At 45.1% G+C, this 22,805-nt stretch overlaps 1 protein-coding gene across 1 annotated transcript in view; it reads right to left on the bottom strand.

Moving 5' to 3' along the window:
* Positions 1–6,877: 6,877 nt before the first annotated feature.
* RUVBL1 (RuvB like AAA ATPase 1) overlaps positions 6,878–22,805 on the bottom strand; it is a 29,809-nt gene continuing 13,881 nt past the window's right edge. The window contains exons 5-11 of the mRNA XM_051983307.1: positions 20,265–20,354; positions 19,282–19,431; positions 18,077–18,140; positions 16,762–16,960; positions 12,257–12,359; positions 8,294–8,385; positions 6,878–7,269 (exon numbers count right to left, since the gene is read on the bottom strand). Of these exons, the coding sequence (XP_051839267.1) occupies positions 7,110–7,269; positions 8,294–8,385; positions 12,257–12,359; positions 16,762–16,960; positions 18,077–18,140; positions 19,282–19,431; positions 20,265–20,354 (858 nt within the window). The 3' untranslated portion in view covers positions 6,878–7,109. The remainder of the gene's footprint in view (positions 7,270–8,293; positions 8,386–12,256; positions 12,360–16,761; positions 16,961–18,076; positions 18,141–19,281; positions 19,432–20,264; positions 20,355–22,805) is intronic.

Here is a 22,805-nt window from a genome sequence, read left to right on the forward strand (position 1 = left end):
CTGCTCCGGGCTGGCCGGGCTCCCCTCCGGGCTCCGAGCCTCCCTCTCCTCCGGCTTCTGCCCCTAGCAGCCCCTGCCTTGGTCTCTCCGGGCCTGGCCAAGTCCGATAAACAAGAGCCCGGGTGCTTCTTGGGGGGCACAGCCCCAGGATCCCGCTCCTGAGCTGTCCCCAGGAGAGCCGACCTCTGGCTACAAAGCCAACCATTCAGAAGCACAGCTGGGAGCCTCCCAAGGACCCAGACCCAGAGGAGTCTCTCCCCTCCCCCGTCTCCACCTGCTCCCCAACAAATATCCTTCTCCCTTTTCGGGCCTCGATTTTCTCCTGTGTAGAAAATGTGTGTCAGTCGGTTGGGAGGATTTCTAAGGTCCCTTCCACCTGTTTACTCTGCTCTCACCTCCCAACACAAAACCCTGGGGGCCATCTCTCCCTCCAGTGCAGAGGGCTGGGGTGGAATCCCGCCAGAATGCCAGGATGGGTATCTTTTCTCAGTATCCGAGTCCAACAGCAGAGCTGTTCTCGGCAGCAGTCAGTCTCCCTACTGCCCTCCCAAACCTATCCATAACTTCTATCATCTCGCGCCTTCCCATAAATCCTCTATGCTTATAATCAAGAAGCCCTGAGTTCAAATCCGGCCTCAAATACTTGCCAGCTAAGTTACCTCTCAGCCTTAGTTTCTTCACCTATCAAATGGGGATAATAATAGTATTGACCACACAAGGTTATTTGTGAGGTTGATCCTCTTAAGATGAGCTATTAAAAGTAATTTGCAAATCTTAATATATGTACAGACACCATCTATTGTTGCTATTAGAGGATCCAAAACAGGAGATCTTTCCTGCATTTCTTTTAATATTTTATGTATACCAGTGCAATATTCAAGCTGTTTTATTTTACAATATTGTTATATTATTTAAAATATTATCAATATTAATATACTGTAATATTAGCATAATAATTATATTATCAAACTGTTTTTCTTTACAATATCATTATATTACTAGTACCAATATAATAGCATATCAGTATAATAATTATATCAAGTTGTTTTCCTTTACATTATTGCAATTATATATTATTACTATAATAATTGTATTATTCAAACTGCTTTTCTTTACAATAATATATAATTCTGTTATCATTAATATATTAGTATAATATAATTATATATGATGAATGACGCTCTCCTTATTCTGCTCATACCTCTCTGCATGAAGTCTTCACTGTTCCATTCTTGCTTCCTGACAGTGCAATAACATTCCATTATATTAATCAAGTGAACAAATATTTCTTAGACACTTATGTGCCAAGCACCAAACTAAGCTCTGAGAGCAAATCTAGTTCCTGCCCTCCAAGCAGCTTACATTCTAATTGCAGACACGTAAACAACTACATCTAAGTAGGTACAAGATCTCTACATGACAGATGGAAGGGGAGTGTTGAAGCGAGAGATAAAGAACCAAGAGGCTGAGCAGAGGAGGAGGGCTGCTCCAGCTCAGGGTCAGGTAATATGCCAAGGCTCATGGATGGGAAATAAAGTGTTATGTGTGAGGAATTACACGTGGGCCAGTCCTGCTAGACTTCAGAGAAGAAAATAGAAACAGACTGAAAAGCTAAGGAGTCAGGCTATGAAAAGATTGAAGTACAAACAAAGGGGTTTATCTTTGACCCTAGAGACAGTTGTGGAGAAGCAATGGAGCTCATGGAGCATTGGGGTCGACTTGGCCGGTTTAAGAATTATCTTGTAGCTGAGAGGAGGCTGCCCTGGAGTAGGGAGACAATCGAGACAGGGAGATCAGTGAAGGTATTACAAGTCTAGGCAAGAACTGAGAAGGATGGTAGCTTGGGGAATTGAGAGAAGGGGATTCCCGTGACTTATTGCCATAATCTAAGGATCAAACAGATTTGGTTGAGCTAGTTTAAGAGTAGCACTTGATCAGTTCCAATGATCTTGTGATGATGAGCCATCTACACCCAGAGAGAGGATTGTGAGGACTGAGTGTGGACCACAACAGAGCATTCTCACTCTTGTTTGCTTGCATTTTTTTTCTCATTTTCTTCCTTTTTGATCTGATTTTTCTTGTGCAATTTAATTGTATAAATACATTGGATTAAACATATTTTTACCATGCTTAACATATATTGGATTACTTGCTATCTAGAGGGGATGGGGGGAAAGGAGGAGAAATTGGAACACAAGGTTTTGCAAGGGTCAATGTTGAAAAAGTACCCATGAATGTTTTGAAAATAAAAAGCTTTTAAAAAAAGAGAGTGAGTAACATCTGAGTCCTAGAGGTGAAGGAGCAAAGGCAGCATTAGACCCTAAAAGCTGGGACTTTCCCCTGCCTCATACATGCTACCTCTCCTTAGTTCTAAAAAAAACTCCAACTGAACAACTACAGGATGAGGTTCATGCAGAACGTGGTCTGGTATATAACCAAGGAAAATGACTGGCGATGTTTCTTTCGGAGTAAAGATGGAGGGAAGGGAGGAACTCGGTTGTCCTTAAGTATCTGAAGGCTAACGTGACTTGTTTTGCTTGGGTGTCGTAATAGATGGAAGCTGCAGACAGCTGTCCCTGGAGGGGAGAAGTGGGAGCAGGATCACCAATGTAGGAGCATTCTTGCCCTGCGCCCAGAGGGTGCTCTATGTGATCCAGTCTCAGAGCTGGGAGGGGCCTTGGAGGCCAGCCAGCTTACTCCCCACATGTTCTAGAGGAGCAAACAGCTTCACGGACTTGCTCAAGGCCATGGCTAATGAATGGAGTAACAGAAGGGAAGCCTCACTCCAGGACACTTTCCCCTCCACCACGCCAACAGATGGCATTGACAAGACCATTTGGAATTCTTTACAACAGCAGTGTCAATCTGCAATGGCCACAACACACCAAAGAGCTTCAGAGGCCAGAGTAAGATACTGTTGTGAAATCTTTAATAAAAAAATCATAAAACACAGAAAACATTTCATTTTAAAACTGTGTCAAAATGTGGCAACAGGGATCCTTATATATGGACTAGGAATTCCCATTTTCTATTTGAATGAAACTGAGCTTGGGCAATCACTCACTCACTCAACCTTTATTAACTGCTAACTAAACTGGGGACAAAGAGGAAAAAAACTCATCTCTGCCCTCAAAGAGCTAATGGGGGAGAAAACATGGTCAAATATATACAAACAAACTACATACAGAATAGTTAGGAAATAGTTACAAAGTGGAAGGCAATAGAATTAAGAGGGCTTAGGAGAGGCTTCTTGTAGGAGGTAGAATTTTAGTTAGGCTTTAAAAAAGGAAGCCAGTAGAAGCTGGAAAATGATTGGATGCCCATCAACTGGAGAATGGTTGAGTAAATTGTGGTATATGAATGTTATGGAATATTATTGTTCTGTAAGAAATGACCAGCAGGATGAATACCTCAACAACGATACTGTATGAGGATGTATTCTAATGGAAGTGGATTTCTTTGACAAAGAGACCTAAATTTCAATTGATAAATGATGGACAGAAGCAGCTACACCCAAAGAAGGAACACTGGGAAACGAATGTGAACTATTTGCACTTTTGTTTTTCTTCCCGGGTTATTTTTACCTTCTGAATGCAATTTTTCCTGTGCAACAAGAGAACTGTTTGGTTCTGCAAATATATATTGTATCTACGCTATACGGTGACATATTCAACATGTATAGGACTGCTTGCCATCTGGGGGAAGGGGTGAAGGGAGGGAGGGGGAAAGTCGGAACAGAAATGAGTGCAAGGGATAATGTAAAAAAAATTACCCAGGTATGGGCTCTGTCAATAAAAAATTATAATTAAAAAAAAAAAAAAAAAAAAAAGGAAGCCAGTAAGCGGAGATTAAGAAGGGAGAACATTCTGGGAATGGGAGACAAGCCCCCCCACCCCCCAAATGCCAGGTGACAAAGAGATGTAGTCACAATTAGCCAGAAGGCCAGAAATACTAGACCAAAGAGGCCACGTTGTGGAGTAAGGAGGTTCCAGAACAACCCTTCTGCCAGGTCTCTTAGTAAATGGAGAATGGATCAGCGTCAGGGAGACCTGCAGACCCCAGACCCCAGCAGGCTACTGCAGTCATGCAGGCTTGAGGTGAGGAGAGAAGCTGGTGTTTGGGGAGAAGGTGGCCAAAGGTGAAATCGGCAAACTCAGGTTGGACACGGAGGGCAAGGAATCCAGGATGATGGCGGCTAGATTGTGAGACTGAGGGGCTGGAAAGGGGAGTGTTGCCCTTGTCAGCAATAGGGAAGGTGGGAGGGCAGGAGTGTTTAGGTCCTTTTAAAGGAAGGTGTTAGAGATGTTTGAAAGGCAGTTATTGGAGGTAGGAGACTGGAGGCCGGCAGAATAGGTGGATTTAAAAATCATCAGCACAGAGATGATGATTAAACTCATGGGCGCTGCTGAAATACCAAGAGAAGCAGCCCAGGGAGAAGATGGCCCAGGATTGGATACTGAGGGACCCTACAGTCTTGACCTGGAAGAGGATCCAGCAAAGGAGACAGAGAAGAAGTGGTCAGAGAAGCAGCAGGAGAGTGGCCCAAAAAGTAGAGAGAAGAGGCTCAAGGAAGGGGAAGTGATGGGCAGTGTCAAAGGCTGCAAAGAGGAAGGGGAAAAGACCACTGGATTTGGCAACCAAGATCACAGCTAATGGTGGAAAAAGCAGTTCTGGTGGAATGATGTCAGCAAGGGCTTGGGAAGAGTCAGAAAGTGATGGAAGGCCTGTCTACAGCCCGAGGAAGTCGGACTAAGTGGTTCCTCCCATCTCCAAAACTTGGACCTATGTTCCAGAGGACAGAGCACTGAGCTCGGATTTAAAGATGTCTCAGATGGTGTTAGAACAAAATGTCATTTCTGCATGTAATACCTACCTGATCAGTGTCACAGAGCAATTTTATAAGGTAAAATTATATTATGGTCCTTAAAAAGGAAAAAAAAAACCCAGTGCAACTAAATCTGATGGTACCAACCCCAGCTAGTAAGGGGACAGGGCATTTACCTTAAGAAAATGGAAGACAGGATACAAGGCAATTTCACTAAAGAGATATGGACCGAGAGGCAATCATCTTTCATGTTCCTCTCCCAGCACACATCCATATTGTGTCACATTTGCATAGGAGACATGGAGCTGCGATTTATGTGCCACATCGGCTCCCCAACGGGCTTTTGGTGACGCCTCAAAGGAGATCTGGGGCCCCAGAGGCTCGAACATTCAGCCGCTTACTCCCCGCCACCCCCACTCGGTCCAGCTTTAATATTAGAACGATTTTTCACACAGGAGCTGAAATAGTACAAAATATGGGTCTGCTGTAATTGTTGTTAGATTACGTGTCATCCTGATAAGATGTAACAAATATTTTCCTCCCCACCGGGGTCTGTTTCCCTCCTGGTAATGGATGGAGAAACTTCTCATAGTCTGCAAGGAATCGGTCGTAAAAACTTCTCCTGGAAGATTAATGTAATAATCACAGGCCCTCCTGGGAAACAGAGAGAACAAAATTAAAATAATACAACCTTCTTCCACGTCCAGAACCAACCGTGCCCCGCGTCTGAGTGCGCGCCACCACCCAGCAGGGGGCACCTGCTGTCAACCTTATTGATGATTGGAAATAACCAGAGTTTCGGGAACAGCTTTGGGCGCCCTGCTGCCTTTTGTCAGGAGGATGATGGCTATTGCTTTTGACACCAAATAACTCTGAGGGCATCAATCCGTTGGCTGGAAGAACATTTTACCTCCATGGAGATGTTTGATATTTGGGGTTTCGACGAGAGATGGATCTTTGCAAGGCATGAAGAAGCATCTGAGCTGTGATTGTGGAGGGCTCCTTGCTTGGAAGGCATTAAGGAGAAATGGAAGGCTTGGGCCTAATACTGGCAGGCCCTGTTTCACTCCTACTCCCAAAGCCCAACAAGGGAACGGCCTGGACTAAACCCTGTCGCCCTTCTGAAGCTCAATTTCTTTATCTGTGAGAAAAGGGATGCTTCAGATTATGTCCTTTCAGCGCTAAGATTCAATACGTAGGTGACATTTGTTTGTGGTGGTTTTTTAAAGCTCTGAGGGAAGGACGGCTGTTACAGATCCAGGACAGACAGATACATTCCCTTCCCAAACCAGTCACAGCCAAGCGGAGGATTTCCATTTTGGGGAATACTTCCTTGGAGGTGCTGGGTTCATTTCACCCACTCTCAAAGGCAAATCTCTCTTAAAAACGAAGCAGCCTGCCTTCCTCTCAGAAAACCCATTCCCCCTTGTGTGCGTGGCAGCATCTCTGTGGCTCTGCGGCCACTTGTGGCTCCCCACGAGAGCTCCAAAGCGCAGAGGTGGCAGGCGCGGCCCCCGGCCCCCTCTGCCGAAGGAGAGGGGGCTCCCCCAGGCTCAGGGGAGGCCGCCCAAGCTGGGAACCCCAAGACAACTGCTAAACAAATGTTCTCCATGGTTTGGGGGGTGGGAGGAACACTCGAATTATGTGAAAATTCTAAGTGCACCAGGATTAAGGTGACTTACGAACCTGCGGGTGTCTAAGTTTGGAAATGAGACTAATGTCCATCTGGTCAAGGCAATGAGGACAGACGGAGAACAAAAACCAACCACAAGCATTCTTGGGTGCCAGCTGTTAAGAGCAAAGGGGATCACAATCGGAAAAGCAAAGGACGTCTGGCTTAGTGAGAGTATGGGAGAGGCAGCCTACTGTCAGGGAGCTGGACAAACCTTAACCCAAGTCAAAGAGCTCATCAGGGTCTAGTTTTGTGTCAGCTTGACCATGGTCCATGCTACCATTTTCAAAATGAAGTGTTTTCTTTCTCTCTCCTTTCCAACTGAGGGATGAAAAGTTTTAAAGATGTTTTTCTGCACAGAGAAAGCAATTTAATCAAAATAAACTAAAAATATTTATTAGCAGACATTCCAGACGAGATTTGAAACACAACAACTATGGGAAAAAGTAGGATAATCTAAAAGTCATCATTTCACACAAAACTATGTAACTAGGTGAAGGCAGACGCCAAGTCCGGAGGTTTCTCTGCTCCAGAAATCGCCCCCTCCCCACCTCTGGGTCTCCAACAGGCCGGCCACACTCCAACTGGAGAGTCTTCGCCGGCGCCGGCACCTTACTTCATGTATTTGTCCTGCTGATCGGCGAGGATTTTGGCCGAAGACTTGGCGTCGTAGAAGAGCTCATTAATCTCCTCCACGTGCTCCTTCTCGATGCTGTCCTTCCCGTTGATCTTGGCCAGCAGGTTGGCGGGGGTCAGGAGCTGCACTGAGTACCTGCGGGAAGACAAAACCTGTCAGAATGGCTCCCCTTCTCCACTGCCGGACAAGACAGACGCCCATGATTGCTAGTTTCAAATGATTATTATTAGTGACGTTTCCTATGGAGATGATCTTGCCCAAGGGACAGAAGGGCAGAATTGGGCCAGAAATGGGCCAATCAGCCAATCCTAGGCTAGTATTGACTGCAGACTTCTTTTCTTAGCAACCTCCACTGGTTCTGCTGATTGATATTCCACCATTATATGCTTTTCATCAGTTCTCAAGTATGAATGTCTTCTATGAAAATGTTAAAACTTTTGTGCCGGGAACTTCCTAATCGTTAGAGACAACATCTTTGGGGGCACCAGCTTACAGTCAGGTACCTAAAGGTCGCTTTTCCTTGGAACAGGACAGAGGGTAAGTAAGGGAGGAAGAGTCTGGGGGGAGCAAACACCCAAGCGGGCCAGAGACAAACGTCACCAACTCAGCAATTGTGAAGGGAGCCCTCTCAGCCTGCTTTCCTTCAAGGAATGGGTAAGACTTAGCCCTCGTCCCTTGGTGGTGTCTTCATTCCCCTCACTTGAAAGTGGAAGCTTCTCAGGGCATACAAGAGACAGATGTGCTCCCACCCAAGGCTGTTGGGGGGAACTGGGGGAGAGCCCAGTGCCTGGCACAGAGTACACATCCTATAAATGTCAGCTGTTAGCACTCTGAGGTGTTTAAGACCACCAAAGATGTCACCTGCATCAGCACAACTCCAATTCCAGCACACTTCCCTATGTAATCCTGCTACAATTCTCTGAACATCACACAGTGCTTATCTCTATTACACAAAAACACAAACTATAGACAAGAAGTGTCCTGGAAGCACATTGAAGCCCACCGCCCCCCCAAGCTTTCTTCTCGGGCAGTAGCTGATGACCTGTGTCCCTCAGAAACCGGGGGAACACACACCTACCTTGGTAAACCTTGCTTATGAGGTATCAAGCATCCAGGATAATAAACATGATGTGAAGCTGCCACACAGAACTTAGCTCACCTCAATGTTGTCTTGGTACCAATTTCTCCCAGGTGGTTCAGGGCTTCCTCACTGATGTTTATCCCTTCTGTCTGGGCTCTGATTTTTATGATCTATTAGACAAGAAAAGGAGGAGTCAGCACTGTGTATGTTTCTGGGCTTTCAACCATGGCTCACTGAACATCTTACAACTCATAAGAAGCAGCTAATCGATTTGTTTTCCCCAAACTTGGAGACGGTTGAGAAGAACCCTCTGTCTCTCCTATGCCTTTCTGCAACTCCTGCCAACACTCCCTAATGACTGGGGGTCCTCCAAGGCTGAGACGCTTGGAGATGACAGGAAAGGGCCAGCCCCAGAATGGCCCCTCGGCTCCAGTCTGTGACTCCACTGAAGGCAGGGAGGCACTTTGGTGCAATGACAAAAATCACTGATCTATTCAAGTTTCTAAGGGCAAGACATGTCTCAACTCACAGAGGCTCAGGTGCACCGACTCCCTTTTTCAGGACCGTCCCCCATCCATTCCCCATCACACTGTCCCTCTAAATCACAGGTGTACAGCCTCCCAGCAGAGTACATGGTTTTTAGGCACTTGATAAATAAGCTGGTAAAATAAATCAAAAAGTTACTTTCAAAGCTTCATCTACCGTCTTAACATCACCCTGAGAAATCTCATCTATCAAACAGAGCTTAACTTGTTCCAGGCTGAAGATCTCTGTGAAGTTGGAGCTGACGCTATCTCCAACACGCTGCAGAGGAGGCAGCGGTTACGAGAGTGGCACCGGGAGCCGGCCCGGCGGCGCGGCGGCATTACCAGCTGAGTGATAAGGGGCAGCCTGGATAATGATGGTGTGTGTTGGACTGCGGAGATAACTCTGGGACTTCCAGCCTCATATAATACAGGTATTTTTCACTTTGGCAGCTTCGTAAACAAGATATCAAGAAGCACTTGTTTAAATTAAAGACATAAAAACGCACCCAGGCAAGGGAACAGGGGAAAAATGAACCTAAGAAAGGTGGCCCTGCTCTGAAGATGCCGCGGCACCCAAGTTTTGCAAGAGAATGCAAAGAAGTGTCCGGGCTGGCCGAGGGGCTCCCGCTCCAACCAGAGAGCATCCCTGCATGCAGGGGAAGCTACGCCGGCTGGAAGGACAGCCTGGGCTCAAAACCTCAGCTTGGCCTTACTGTCTGTGAGTCACGGAGCCTCCCTGACCCATTCACTGGGATGATGGCACTACTTACCCAGCCTATCTAACACCATGAAGGTACACTACCCTATTGGTCTGAATACAGGTAGCAGCCGCTACACTCACACTTACATACACACAGACACACACACAGAACAACAGGAGCTCACATCTCTATGTTTTGAGGATTACAGAAACCCTTTCTTCATAAAACTAGGATGCAAATAATCCCAGGACTAACATTCATGCTTTGCAAGGTTCAGAGAAGACAAGCAGTAAACATGAAAAACATGACTGAACTCAGGCTTCCTGCTCTTATTCCCTTATGCTTCCTTTTTCATCATATATCTCTATCCAAACACCAACTAAATATCTCTTTATCTAAATATCTATCAATCATGTGCAAGGGACAATTCAACCTATAAAATGCCCAATAAAATCTCATGTGATAAGGATTTCCCAAGTATTTTGGAGTCACTTTATCTCTCAAAGAAAAGGATGACAAAAAGTCAGCTTGAAAGTGACGCTTAAAAACAATCCCCAAACCCTAAAGATATTCCATCTTGTGTGTAAATGAAAGCTTGAAAATAGGAAACAGTTACTACCAACAAACCCAGTCCATATTCACATGATGCCCCATGGCACAACCTCAAGTCCCAATTTCAAACTATCAAGTTATGAACACCCTTCTTAAAAACAGAAGGAAACACTTACATTGTGTGATTCACACATTTGGTACTCTAGCTTTCCAGAACTAAAGTTGTAGAATGGAATTTGGATATTAGATCGCAATCTTTGTTCAATCAAGTGACAGTGGAATTTTCTACAGGCATCATGTCTAAAACGTAAGTGACGGGCCCGGTGCCGAGCGGGGCTTGGAGAGCTCCGGTGCTGAGGCTGAAGTACACGTGCACACACACACATTTAGTCTATGGTTCAATGGAATTAAATGAAAGGAAGCTGGGATTTTTTGGCTCATGAGCCAAATACTCTTTTATAAGGTGTCAAGACTGAACTCAAATTCTTTCAGATTCTCTGCCAAGGAGAAAGTCCCATTAGGGCTTTCTTTAAAGATGATGTGACTTTATTTAATCCATGAGCCTAATTAAGGCAATGTTCAGGACTGAGTAACTTGCCTTCTGGGAAATACGCTAAATCTGAGGTTCAGCTACAGAAATGTCACTAGCACTCCCTCCGCCACCTCCTCCTCATGAGCAGGTCACAGCAATCACAGGAGCTCTTGTTCCAGACTGTTCAAAAATGGACAGTTCATAAATTAGATCTTTAATCATTTAATAACCTACAGGGATAGTTTATGAGGGTGTCCAACTTGATAACATAGTACACAAGTTATATTTAATAACAAAAACACTCCTATGTTAAAATAGCATTAAGGTTATGACTTTAACCAAAGGCAGAAAAGCAATTCAAAATACAAGCTGCCGTGTCGTCCTTAGCTCACCCTTCGGAACAAAAGAAGCCCAAGCCTACAGGTTTGCCAGGCCCAACTACAGCTGCCACCCAGACTGAGTACAGGGCAGGGGGCACAAATCAAAGTGGCCAAGCTGTCTAAATTCCCTGTCTTCAAAGCATGGCAGCAAAACCCATTCTGCTTTGCTACTTTCAGGCCTCCAAAGCCAGCTTTCCCAAAACTGCACAGCACCAGGAGAGCCTTTTCTCCCAGCACTGCCACTGCTCTCTTCCTACCACCTCCCGAACAACTCAAACGCCAGCCGACAACACCTCCCCCACTTCCCCAGTCCCACACCCCCAGCACTGAGACTCTAAGAATCTTTGACAAGACGGATCATATGTCTTGAGGATTGAGGCTAGGCTAGACAAGGGGCCGGGGAAGGTCACTCCACTGAAACAGACACATAGAGCCCCTGCCAACGTTGCCACCTGAGGGACCCCTGGTCCAGCCCTTCCGCTTTACAGAGGAGCCGCAGTTCTCCCACCCCAGGCAAGGCAGTAGACCGTGCATTTGTCCGTGGCTCTCTGTCCAGCAACGCTCATACGTGACATGTCTGGGGCAAATGGACCAACCTGATGGCTACCTCACATAGCTGCAGGGGAGCTGAGAGAGGCCCTAATTCACGGGTAATCCGAAAGAGAAGATTCCTAACCTGTCTTGAAAAAGGTCTCTAAGGACTGGCGAGACTTACATGAACTGATGCTAAGTGAAATGAGCAGAACCAGGAGATCATTATACACTTCGACAACGATATTGTATGAGGACATATTTTGATGGAAGTGGATTTCTTTGACAAAGAGACCTAACTGAGTTTCAATTGATAAATGACGGACAAAAGCAGCTACACCCAAAGAAAGAACACTGGGAAACGAATGTGAACTATCTGCATTTTTGTTTTTCTTCCCGGGTTATTTATACCTTCTGAATCCAATTCTCCCTATGCAACAAGAGAACTGGTCGGTTCTGCAAACATATATTGTATCTAGGATATACTGCAACATATCCAACATATAAAGGACTGCTTGCCATCTAGAGGAGGGGGTGGAGGGAGGGAGGGGAAAAAAATTGGAACAGAAACAAGTGCAAAGGATAATGTTGTAAAAAAAAAAAAAAATTACCCTGGCATGGATTCTGTCAATATAAAGTAATTATTAAATAAAAATTAAAAAAAAAAAAAAAAAAGAAAAGAAAAAGGTCTCTAGGGGGCTCAGGCCTGTGAAACTAGAGCACCTCTTCTGAGAAGGCCATGGGCAGTTAAAAGCTACAAGGAAGCCTAGAGACTCTTGGCTCGCCGAGGGGCCCCTCAGAGCCCACATCACACATACCTGTTTCATTTCTTGGGGAGTGTACAGCATGGTGCGGATGATCATCACTCGGTCCAAAAGGTCAAGGGGAATTCCATGAGGAGAGATCACATCCTCCGTACCCCTGGAAAAGTCATTTAGCAAGTATTAATAATCACATCATTCAATTCTCTTTAGAAAAATGTGGATGTTGCAAAATCTAAGTGCAAGTGTTCACACTAAACATACATCATCTATTCTTTCAGGATGAAGATAAAGGTATAAGACACATTTCTTCCCATGGATAAGTAGGTTCTCTTTTAATACTTGTTGACTTTGGGGCTTTTGAATTACTATCAGCTAATCTTCAAACTCTTATTAAGTGCCTAGTATGTGCCAGGCACTGCAGATAGTTATAAAAGGGAAACAATTGTTGTTTTAAGGCCAACATTCTACAAATAAATGATTTCACTTCTTCAAGATCAGGACCCACACTGTCTAGAACAGAGCTTTTTTGGTAACAGGCAGTCAAAGACTTGTTATGGTTGGGGACCAATTTACATTAACGCGGTACTTTAAGGCTCACAAAACACTTTCCTTCCAACAATCTCTGTGCTGGGCATGGGGCCGACGAGTGAAGGGGCTGTGAAGGCCTAAGGGGCGGACTTACATTCTGGGGGGAGACAACACAATACAGAGAAAAAGCACAAAATAAACACAATGTGTTTAGAGAGAGAGATTACCAATGATGAAGAAACCAAGGTCCATGAAGTGGAGGCCCTACCCAGCAGTCACAGAGCTATCAGTCAAGACTCAAACTAAGCCTTTCCAACCCAAAGACAAGTGCTCGCAACAATATATCACATAAGTGACATCCCTTTAAATGGTTGTAGCTGGAAGAAAGAACTCTATTAAGGCTCCTCTTAGCAAAGTGATTCCCAGATATATACAAACTTTTTACGGCATTTCTGGTCCGGAGGCCAGGGTGCCAACTCCTCTGGTAAGCTATCTCTGGATCATACTGACTCTACCTCCCTACCAGGGTTCCTCAGGGGAACCTTCTTCACCCAGTCACCTACTGTCTGCTTTCCTAAAGCCCAGGCCAATGAATCTGAAGCCTAATGACACAATAAGTATCACTGGAACATAGTTCAAAAGTACTTTAACAAGGTCTCATTATAAGGCATGGGAAATTAAGCAACAAGTAACACCCTCAACAGGATTCTGCTTGAAAACATAAATAACTTGGAAACAAATGCCATATTCTACAACTATATGAGGACAGACTTTTTTTCCAGTACTGTCACAGAAGAAATCTAAAAAAGCTTTGTTTGATGTATCTTATGTCCAAAAAATAACTGAAGTGCAAAGGATCATAGGATCCTTCCCAATTAGAAATGAAGAATTTCAGCTGCTGAGAAAGAAAAAACACCCAATGATACCTAGTAAGTTGGGGGCCAAACCATGTCGCCCTGATCCATGATGTTCACAGAAATCCAGGAGAAGCTGGTATCTAATGTTCTAAAATAACAATCTCGAATTTTGTGCATGATTAGACAATAGACTATACTATCTAAAATGTTTCATAGTCTGATGCCAGTTGGGAAAAAATGAGTGGGTTCATAATTTACTAAATGGTTTCTTCTCCTGTCCTTAAGTATGTAAGCTATTATTCATCAATTAAAACAATAATGTCCACTAATATTTTCATATCCTTTATGAAGGAAAGCTACAAATTGGAGGGTAAATGATAAGTCTAGGCTAATTTTCCCTCTAGTAACATTAAGTGCAATAAATAGATTCCATCTAGATAATAAGAACAAGTTATATTTATTCAAGTCACTGAAACAATGCTGTGCTTGCTGTTGTTCAGCTGTTGCAGTCATGTCTGTTTCTTGATGACCCTATGTGGAATTTTCTTGGCACATTTGCCATTTCCTTCTCCAGCCCATTTGACAGATGAGGAAACTGAGGCAAACAAGATTAAATATTTGTCCAGAGTCATCCAGCTAATAAGGCCATATTTGAATTCATGAAAACAAGTCTTTCGGACTGCAGACCTAACACTGTGCTACCTAGTTGCCAAATTTCTCTTATAGGTCAAAGCTAAATTTAAACCATCCTAGAGAAAACAGATGCTAGCCCTTGTCTAAAGGCAAACTGCAACCTACAACTTTGGGTTGAACTCTCATATTTTCTATTGGGAGACTTGAAAACATTGCTGAACAGATCCTTGGAAAATCTACTTTATTGGGGAACCAGAAACATAAAATCCTTAATATTAGAGGCAGAAGGAACTTTATTAAGTTTTAAAATATCTCATTTTAGAGATAAGGAAATTAAAGCTCTGTAAACAGTTCCCATTATACGATGCTTTAAATGCCTACAGAGTACTTTATAGAGGAGAGTTTATTTATCTGCAAAACAAATGCTGGAGGCAGGTGCGGCACCCTGTGATGACAAATGATCAGCCCCACTAATAAAACCAAGGCAGGGACAAGGCAGTGATTAGACCCAGGCATCTATAGCCACAAGATCCTAACTCTGACAGCCCCCAAAAGCTGCTCTGCGTGGAGGTGTCTCCAGCGCCCCAGAGCTCCCTCAGACACACACCTTGATGGGCTTCTAGCTTAGGTGGCCCATGGGTCCCTGCATAAAATCTCACTCTCCTGGACCTCTTGCTCTCTGGCTGGCAAGGACGCTTTAAGGGCCTCTTCCAGAGGAGGAATGCTGAAGGCTGCCCAGGGTCTCTGGGACTAGAAACCTTGAAGGCAGATCCTGGCAGGACCCTGGAAGGCGCTGCTGGGCACTTGGCCACTCGGCCTCCCACCCTGAACCCAGAGTGGGCAGGGAACACCAGCGTGGGGATGGCACCAAAGGAAGCCCTGGGTTTTCATGTCCCCCCACCACTAACGACCTTCAGCAACAGTGGGTCTGTCAGAACCAGCTCTAAGCTCTCTCACCGATTCATCAGGGGCTGTAGGGGGTCAGTCATCCCTCTGGCTTCCATCCTCTCCTCAGAAGAATGAAGGGCTTTATCTAAACACCCCAAAGTCTCCATCGGGTGCAAATAGTATCAGATTCACCCAAACTGGGTGCACAGAACCCAACACCTCACTCAGGACAAACCCCCAATGATTTTCTTCCCAGGTATGATATGACCATGCTAACAGAGGACTCTCCCCCCCCCCCCCCCCCATTCCAAGCAATCAGGGCCAGACACCCACATATAGTGCTTGGAACCAGCAGGATCTGAACATAGAGCGATGAAGGATATTCTACATAGAGCAGTGAAGTCCTTTTGAAAGCTTCATCCATCATATTCTCCAGTAGATGGCACTCTCCATTCATCCTATAACATGGACATGTAAACTGGACAGTACTGCATTACCTATAGTAGGTACTGACAGCACACCGGATACTGTGCTCTTTGTGTGTGTGGAGACAAAGGGAGGGAGAAAAAAAGGAGAGGGGGAGAGATGTAGGAAGGGAGGGGGAGAAAAGGAGAGAGAGGGAAGGAAAGAGAGAGTGAAGAGAGAAAGGTGAGGAAGGAAAAAGAGTGAGAAGGAAGGAAGAAAGGGGGAGGGGAGAGAGACAGAGAAAGAGAGAGGAGAGAGAGGGAAGAAAGGGAGGGAAAGAAGAAGGAAAGGAAGGAGAGAGGGAGGGAAGAAAGGAAAGAGGGAGGAGAGAGTGAAGAGAGAAAGGTGAGGAAGGGAAAAAAGAGTAAATGGAAAGGAGAAAAGGGAAAGAGAGACAGACCGAAAAGACACACAGAGACACAGAGAAAGAGGGTGAAACAGAGACAGAGAGAAAGAGAGAGACAGAGAGAGACAGAGAGAGAAACAGAGACACAGAGACAGAGAGAAAGGAGGGAGAGAGACAAGAGACAGACATAGAGAGAGGAAAGAGAGGCAGCTCCAAGGATAATCTCCCATGTTTCCCAAGGCTGTTTCCCGTCCAGGCTTTTCCTAAGGCCAAGCTGGCAGCAGCTGCCGCTGGTCCTGGAGCCAGGAGAAGCTGCCATCTGCACACAATGGCCGGCTTCTGGAGGAAAAGTGCCAATCCAACCCTTGGGGACGGCCCCAAGCCTGCAGTGTGGCCATAAAAGAGCTCGACTTGGTCTTTCTTTTCAAGGACCACCAGACTGCACACCTATAACTCGCTCTCCCCTTGGGAGGCTACCTACTAACTCCAGAGTTGCTGCCAACTCTCAGAATTATGGGAATCCCATCATAGGAAGTGTCTTCAGAGCCAACCCGTCCTTTGAAACTCCTCCCTGGAGCAGAGCTCCGTCCCTGGGAGGGCGGCTGGTTTTTGGATCAAGCCAAGAGTTATCTGGAGCCAAGTCTGGTGAATAAAGTGAAGGAACTGAGCTGGGGAATCCCATTTTGGGTCCAAAAGAAGGTGCCTAAAGCAGAGAGATTGGTTTTTTGGCAGGAGAGGGAGCAGGGGGAGCAGGTGCTGAGAAGAAGAGTCTCGGGTCCCAAGCATCCGGGCTGCGCTCGCCCCAGAAGGCCTCTCGCGCCCAGCCCCAGAAGGGCCCATACCTGATGACGCAGTTGCCGCGGTTGGAAGCGAAGATGACGATGGGGGCGATGGAGGACTCGAGGGCGCGGTGCAGGTAGGTGAAGCACTCGATGTCCAACATGTGCACCTCATCCACAAACAGCACTCCGGGGACCAGCTCGGCAATGCCCTGGTCAATGTACTTGTTGACCACCTTGTTTATCTCCCCGCGCAGCTTGTCTGGGAGACAAAGAACACCATGAGGCAGGCTGGAGTGGCCCGGAGTCCCACGGTCTGGCCCAGGCCCGAACTCAGGGTCGCTGCGCTGCTCTAACACCCACCGCCTTCAAGCTGGGACCAAAGGAACCAATCCTGGCCCGATCCCTACGACGGCTCATGTAAAAGCCCCTGACGTCTGTCTGCGTTCCGTTTTAGTGGGACCAGTGGGCTGAAGGGACTTGCCCAAGGTCCCCTGCTTCTCAGGCCAGGGCTGGAGCTCTGTCTGCAGCCCCCTGTCCCTAATCAAATACAGGAGACTTGTTCTTCTTGAAGGAAGGTCAAGCTTGCACACTATGAGAAGCAGACTCACAGGAGCCAAGTGACCTGTCCCCAGCATTATTTGCCATCCTTTTGGGATCCACCGGGCCACAGAATGCCCATGACTCCATCCCTGTGCTGCCATGCCGGCAAAGCTCCAGAAAACAGCATGCAGCGTGCCCCAGAAAGGACAGGTCTCAGCGTCTCCTCAATCTATCTCTCTCGCTCCTCCCCTTCCTTGGCAAAACCATTTTAAAATAAAAAAATATGGGGAAGGAAACAGGAGCCATGGCCTAAGTCTGACAGAATGGGTGTATGACCACCAGCAAATCGCTCTGTTTCTCTGAGACTCGGTGTTCTCATCTATAAAACAGGAATAGTATTGTAACCAGCTCTCTGGGAAAGCCAAAGTAGACCACGAATGGCCAAGCCTTAGGAAGAGCTGAGCTCTTTATTATTCAATCATAAGCAGCTAATAGAGTACTCTGAGGCTGGAGAGTTAGACTTTTGATTGCATTAATGTCACCCATGGACACAAACCAGGTACCAGGTACCCAGGCACTGAGACATGGGTGACTTTGCCTCCAGTCACACAGCTAGCTCACTCCCCACTGCACCATGCTGCCCTTTGGGCTGCCAGGGAGAGTGGGAAAAGATAAAACCAAACTGGAGAGGGAAAGCACAAATCACAGGGTTTGGAGGACCCTGCCCGACTAATTCTCAGACACTTTTTAAAAAGTATCAAAGCAGCATCCCCCTGCGCCCCCTCCAACTTCAGTAGCAGGGACAGCCCAGGGATAGCCCTCTGCGCCTTCACACCTGTGATTTCGGTCTTCTTTGGCTTCATTAACTGGCCCATCATGGAAAGGATGTCCTGCCCGCCCTGCACAGGAGACAAAGACAGACCCAGCTGAGTGGCTGGCAGTGCCCACGTCCCCCCTTCTGCCTCCCACAAACAGCCTGGGTGACCTCCATGGGCCCTCGAGCCCAGGAAGCCCCATCTCGCCTTTTCTACCACGGTCCCTGTTCACTGCGTCTCAGGAGAGGCACATTCACAGTCACTAAGTGCATCCCTCTCTCCTGCCGAATGCTTTAATGCAAACTGGCAAGGAAAGGGCAGCCCCATCAACCCTGAAAGGGAAGTGGATTTTGCAGGAGCACCTAACTCTGCGGCAATCGTTACAGAGGAGCCAGAAAGTCCCCAATCTGCCGGGTGAATGTGAGGCCCTGAAAAGTGAACAAAGTAAGCCAGAAGTCAGATGCCTGACGGTCGGTCAAGCACTCTCTCCACCACAGTAAACTCACTTTTAAACTATAGAAATCCCACAGAGAGCAACTACAGTGTGTGACTGGGAGCAAATCACTTAAATATCTCCAAGCTACAGTTTTCTCATGAGGAAAATCAGGATCAAATTTAAGCTCTCCATCTCCCAGTGTGACTGAGAGGCAAACTTGGGAAGCTTCAAAAGAGAGAGTGCTGGACATTACTGCTCCCATAATGTGAGAAATTACTTAGGGCTTAAATTCAAATACTTAGGCTCAAAAATTAAATTTAGAGACAACACTTGCATAATCAAATTCTAAATTAACTTACAGATATAATCACAAAGTGAAATAATTTTGGAGTCAAAAAGGAACGTTAGAAATATGAAACATGAATTCACTGACTAGAGCAGCATACTGTGCCTTCAGGAGACAGAAAATCATAGCATATACAGAACCTGCTTCAAAATACTATTGATAAGGAACATAATTGTGAGACAATGGTCCATCTAGAGAAGGCTGGGAAAAGACACCGGGAATTTGCCAATGCAGGATTCTTCTAGCTCAAGCTAGTAAAAAATCATTTGTTCCTACAGCATTTGAATAAGAACAAAGGAACTCCCTCTGGCTACTGTCAATGTTAATTGCTGAACATACAGAAGACAGAAAAGGTCTGTCTTTTCCAAGAAGGCGAGATGAGGCGACAATCCATTTCCAGACCCTGATGTCTTACTAAGGTTACAGAAGTATCAGGTCAGTACCTGGGGCCTAGCATTGGCAACATCCAAGTCATGGAGGGTCACATCCTGAATAATTTCCTTTTTTTTGTGCACATCGCCTTTTGGCAAGGGAACGTATTCTTCCGCTTCAAGGTCGAACTCAGTAGCATAGGTATCACACCTGCCTTGCCTCTACAGAAAAGGAAGATGGAGGAGAACAGAAGTATCTGGTGAGTTTCATTGCCAAGTCCCTGAATGACACACAGCTGACAAAGATAAAGGCACTGGTTCACAATTACAGTCCTGACAAGCTTTGGTTGACAACTCAGAATATGCCCCACTCCCCTGCTGGCAAGAGAAGCACCCTATCTACTGATCACCAGGCTCAAAAACCCTGTTGAAAAACACCTGATATTTTCTCTACTTAGACTCTTCCCCCCTCCTTTTCTTTTAACTGTATGCAATTCCTGATAAAGGACAAATCCAACAGATTAACTGGAGACTGAGGGAACTGTTCAGACTCTTTTGTAGGTGGATGATTTATTGTATGATACGAAGTATTATGCTCATCCATTAAACAGCAAGTAACACTGTACAGTACATTTAAAATCAGATAGGAAAAGAATGCCAACTAATGCAGTATTCCCTTCCCCATGCATATATCTTGGGAAGAAAATACCAAAGAGATAAAAGAAGATTAAATGCACTGCACATTTCAATTCTACAATGACTAAAGTCGTTTTGGTTTCCCACCCTCAACTCTCCTCCAAAAAGGCTTTACATCTCAATTATTTATTTATTTGTTCTTGAAGAGATGTTTTGATCCTGCAGAGGTCAAAGGACTGTAGTCCAGAAAAAGAAAACAGCTTTTACTCAATTTGTCCGTGCAGTGAGGAGAGACCGTCTGTTTGCTGCCAGCAGTCATCTCCTAAGGGTTGGAGTCATGGCTGAGGATCTGAACCCAGAACCTGGCTCTCCACCCACTATGCTTACAGTCCCCAGGGGTGGGCCCGCCAGTTAGTTACCTTCACTGCCCCGCTATTGGCTTCGATGTAGATCACATCTCCAGCCTCCACGCGCTCCTTCTGCAAACTCTCAAAGATGCTGGGGTCCAGCTGAAACCCAGAGCAGGCGCATTAATTACCATCGTACAGAATGAGAAATTTAATAACTAGAGATTTCAAAAAAGAAGTTACTTGTATTTTGGGGAGCTAAGAGGAGAGCAAAACACTGTCTTCATCTGGATGAGAAAACTTCAAATCACAAGAGGATGATTAAAAGTTGACTGAGAAGAACCAGGAGATCATTATATATTTCAACAACAATACTATATGATGATCAATTCTGATGGACGTGGCCCTCTTCAACAATGAGATGAACCAAATCAGTTCCAATAGAGCAATAATGAAGTGGACCAGCTACACCCAGCGAAGGAACTCTGGAAGATGACTATGAACCACTACATAGAATTCCCAATCCCTCTATTTTTGTCCGCCTGCATTTTTGATTTCCATCACAGGCTAATTGTACACTATTTCTTTTTTCTTTTCTTTTCTTTTTTTTTTTTTTTTTTTTGCAGATAACAGATCTTTGTTTATTTATTCATTTATTTGTAGTTCAGTCATTCAGCTGTACCTAACTTCATGATCCCTATGGGGTTTTCTTGGCAAAGATACTGGAGTGGTTTGCCATTTCCTTCTCCAGTGGATTAGGCAAAGAAATGTTAAGGGGCTTTTTAAGGATCACACAGCCAGTGAGAGTCTGAGATTGGATTTGAACTCAAGTGTTCTTGAATTGTACACTATTTCAAAGTCCGACTCTTTTTATATAGCAAAATAACCGTTTGGACATGTATACTTATATTGTATTTAACTTATACTTTAACATATTTAACATATATTGGTCAACCTAGCATGTGGGGGAAGAGGTGGGGGAAAGGAGGGAAAAAGTTGGAACAAAAGGATTTGCAACTGTCAATGCTGAAAAATTACCCATGCATATATCCTGTAAATAAAAAGCTATAATTAAAAAAAATTTTTTTTAAGTTAGCTGAGAAAGGTTGTGGTCTACAGTGAAGCGCTGACTGGTCACAGGTGCTGGGCACCTGTCTTGGGCAAACTCCCTACAGCTGGGAAGCTAGGTCAAGATGGATCCTATGTAGTACCCTCCTCTCCTCCCCCATACACACAGCAAGGTGGGGAAGCAGCCACAGGAAGCAGAGATCCTACAAGACCCCCACTCTGTACCTGGCTATTCTGGGCATCAGGGAAGGCTTCCTGAGGACAGACTTTTTTGAGAAGACTAAAATCCCTTCCAGATCTCATTTAGCAATGGCAAAGAGAGGGGTTGACTAAAGGGGACTCACAGAGCAATCCAGTCTATTATCATGAAGGGGTATTAAAGAATATAAAGTCCATTTCTTCACTGGACAAAGGAGTAAACTGAGAGTAAATTGAATAAAGAGAACAGAATGACTTTCACCAAGGTCACACAAGGAAAAGTGGCCATCAAGGTTAACTACACATACCCTGGTTCCCAGAATATTAGAGTGTATCTACTTTTTTGAAATTTTCTGAGTAGAAAGTTTTCCAATCTCTCCATTCTTACTAATGATAAATGAAAAGTCTCACACTTGGATTCAAAGAATCAACATCACATGTTCAATGGAGGAGTATGGCTAGACAGAAATCTATCTGAAAAAGATCCAGGGTCTGTAGCTGACAGCCAGAAAGTTCAATATATGTCAGAAATATGATGCTGCAAGATAATTGTATAAATGTTTACATATATTGGATTTAACACACGTTTTAATATGTATAATATATATTGGATTACTTGCCATCTAGGGGAGAGGGTTGTGGGAAGGAAGGGAAAATTTGGAACACAAGGCTGTGCAAGTGTCAATGTTGAAAAATTATCCATGCATGTTTAATAAGAAAATAAAAAAAGAAGTAGATGCTGAGCTATAAATTAATATATAAATGCATCAGTGGAGTGATAAGGCTTCTTAAAGTACGTCATGTTTGGATAACGACTGTTTTGTACAGTGCCTAGCACATAGTAGACACTTAAAAAATCTTTGTTGCAGATTAAAAAAAGAAAAAGAAATGTGATGCTGCAATCAAAAGAGTTAGTTAATCTTGGACTACATCTTAAAAGGCCCAGGTTCTTGGAGTCTGGGATAGTCCTTCCACTGATCAGAGCACATCTGTTGACATTAGAAAAGAAATCTGGGCTTTAGGGATAGATTTCTGAGGGGCTGTGACCTTAGATGGAAAAAAAAAACCTTTCTATTCACTAACTCAGAGCTGAAATTTGGCACTTTCTCCCTCTGACACATGATTCTGAGAGCAGTTCCCCGGATTGGCCAAGGGCTTGGACAGGCGTCAGCCTGGAGGAGCTCAGCCTGCCCCAGGATCAGCTGAAGGAAGTGGGATGTTTCAGGACCTGAAAGTACTGAAAGGGCTGGGCTATGCATGAGAGATCAGAGCCCAGAAGCGGCAAGAAGACACGTGACTGCCTCGGACACGGAGGCTTCTCCTTCACTACCAGTTTTCAGGCAGAGG

This window comes from Antechinus flavipes, chromosome 1 (genome assembly GCF_016432865.1).
Source record: "Antechinus flavipes isolate AdamAnt ecotype Samford, QLD, Australia chromosome 1, AdamAnt_v2, whole genome shotgun sequence".
Classification (NCBI taxonomy): domain Eukaryota; kingdom Metazoa; phylum Chordata; class Mammalia; order Dasyuromorphia; family Dasyuridae; genus Antechinus; species Antechinus flavipes.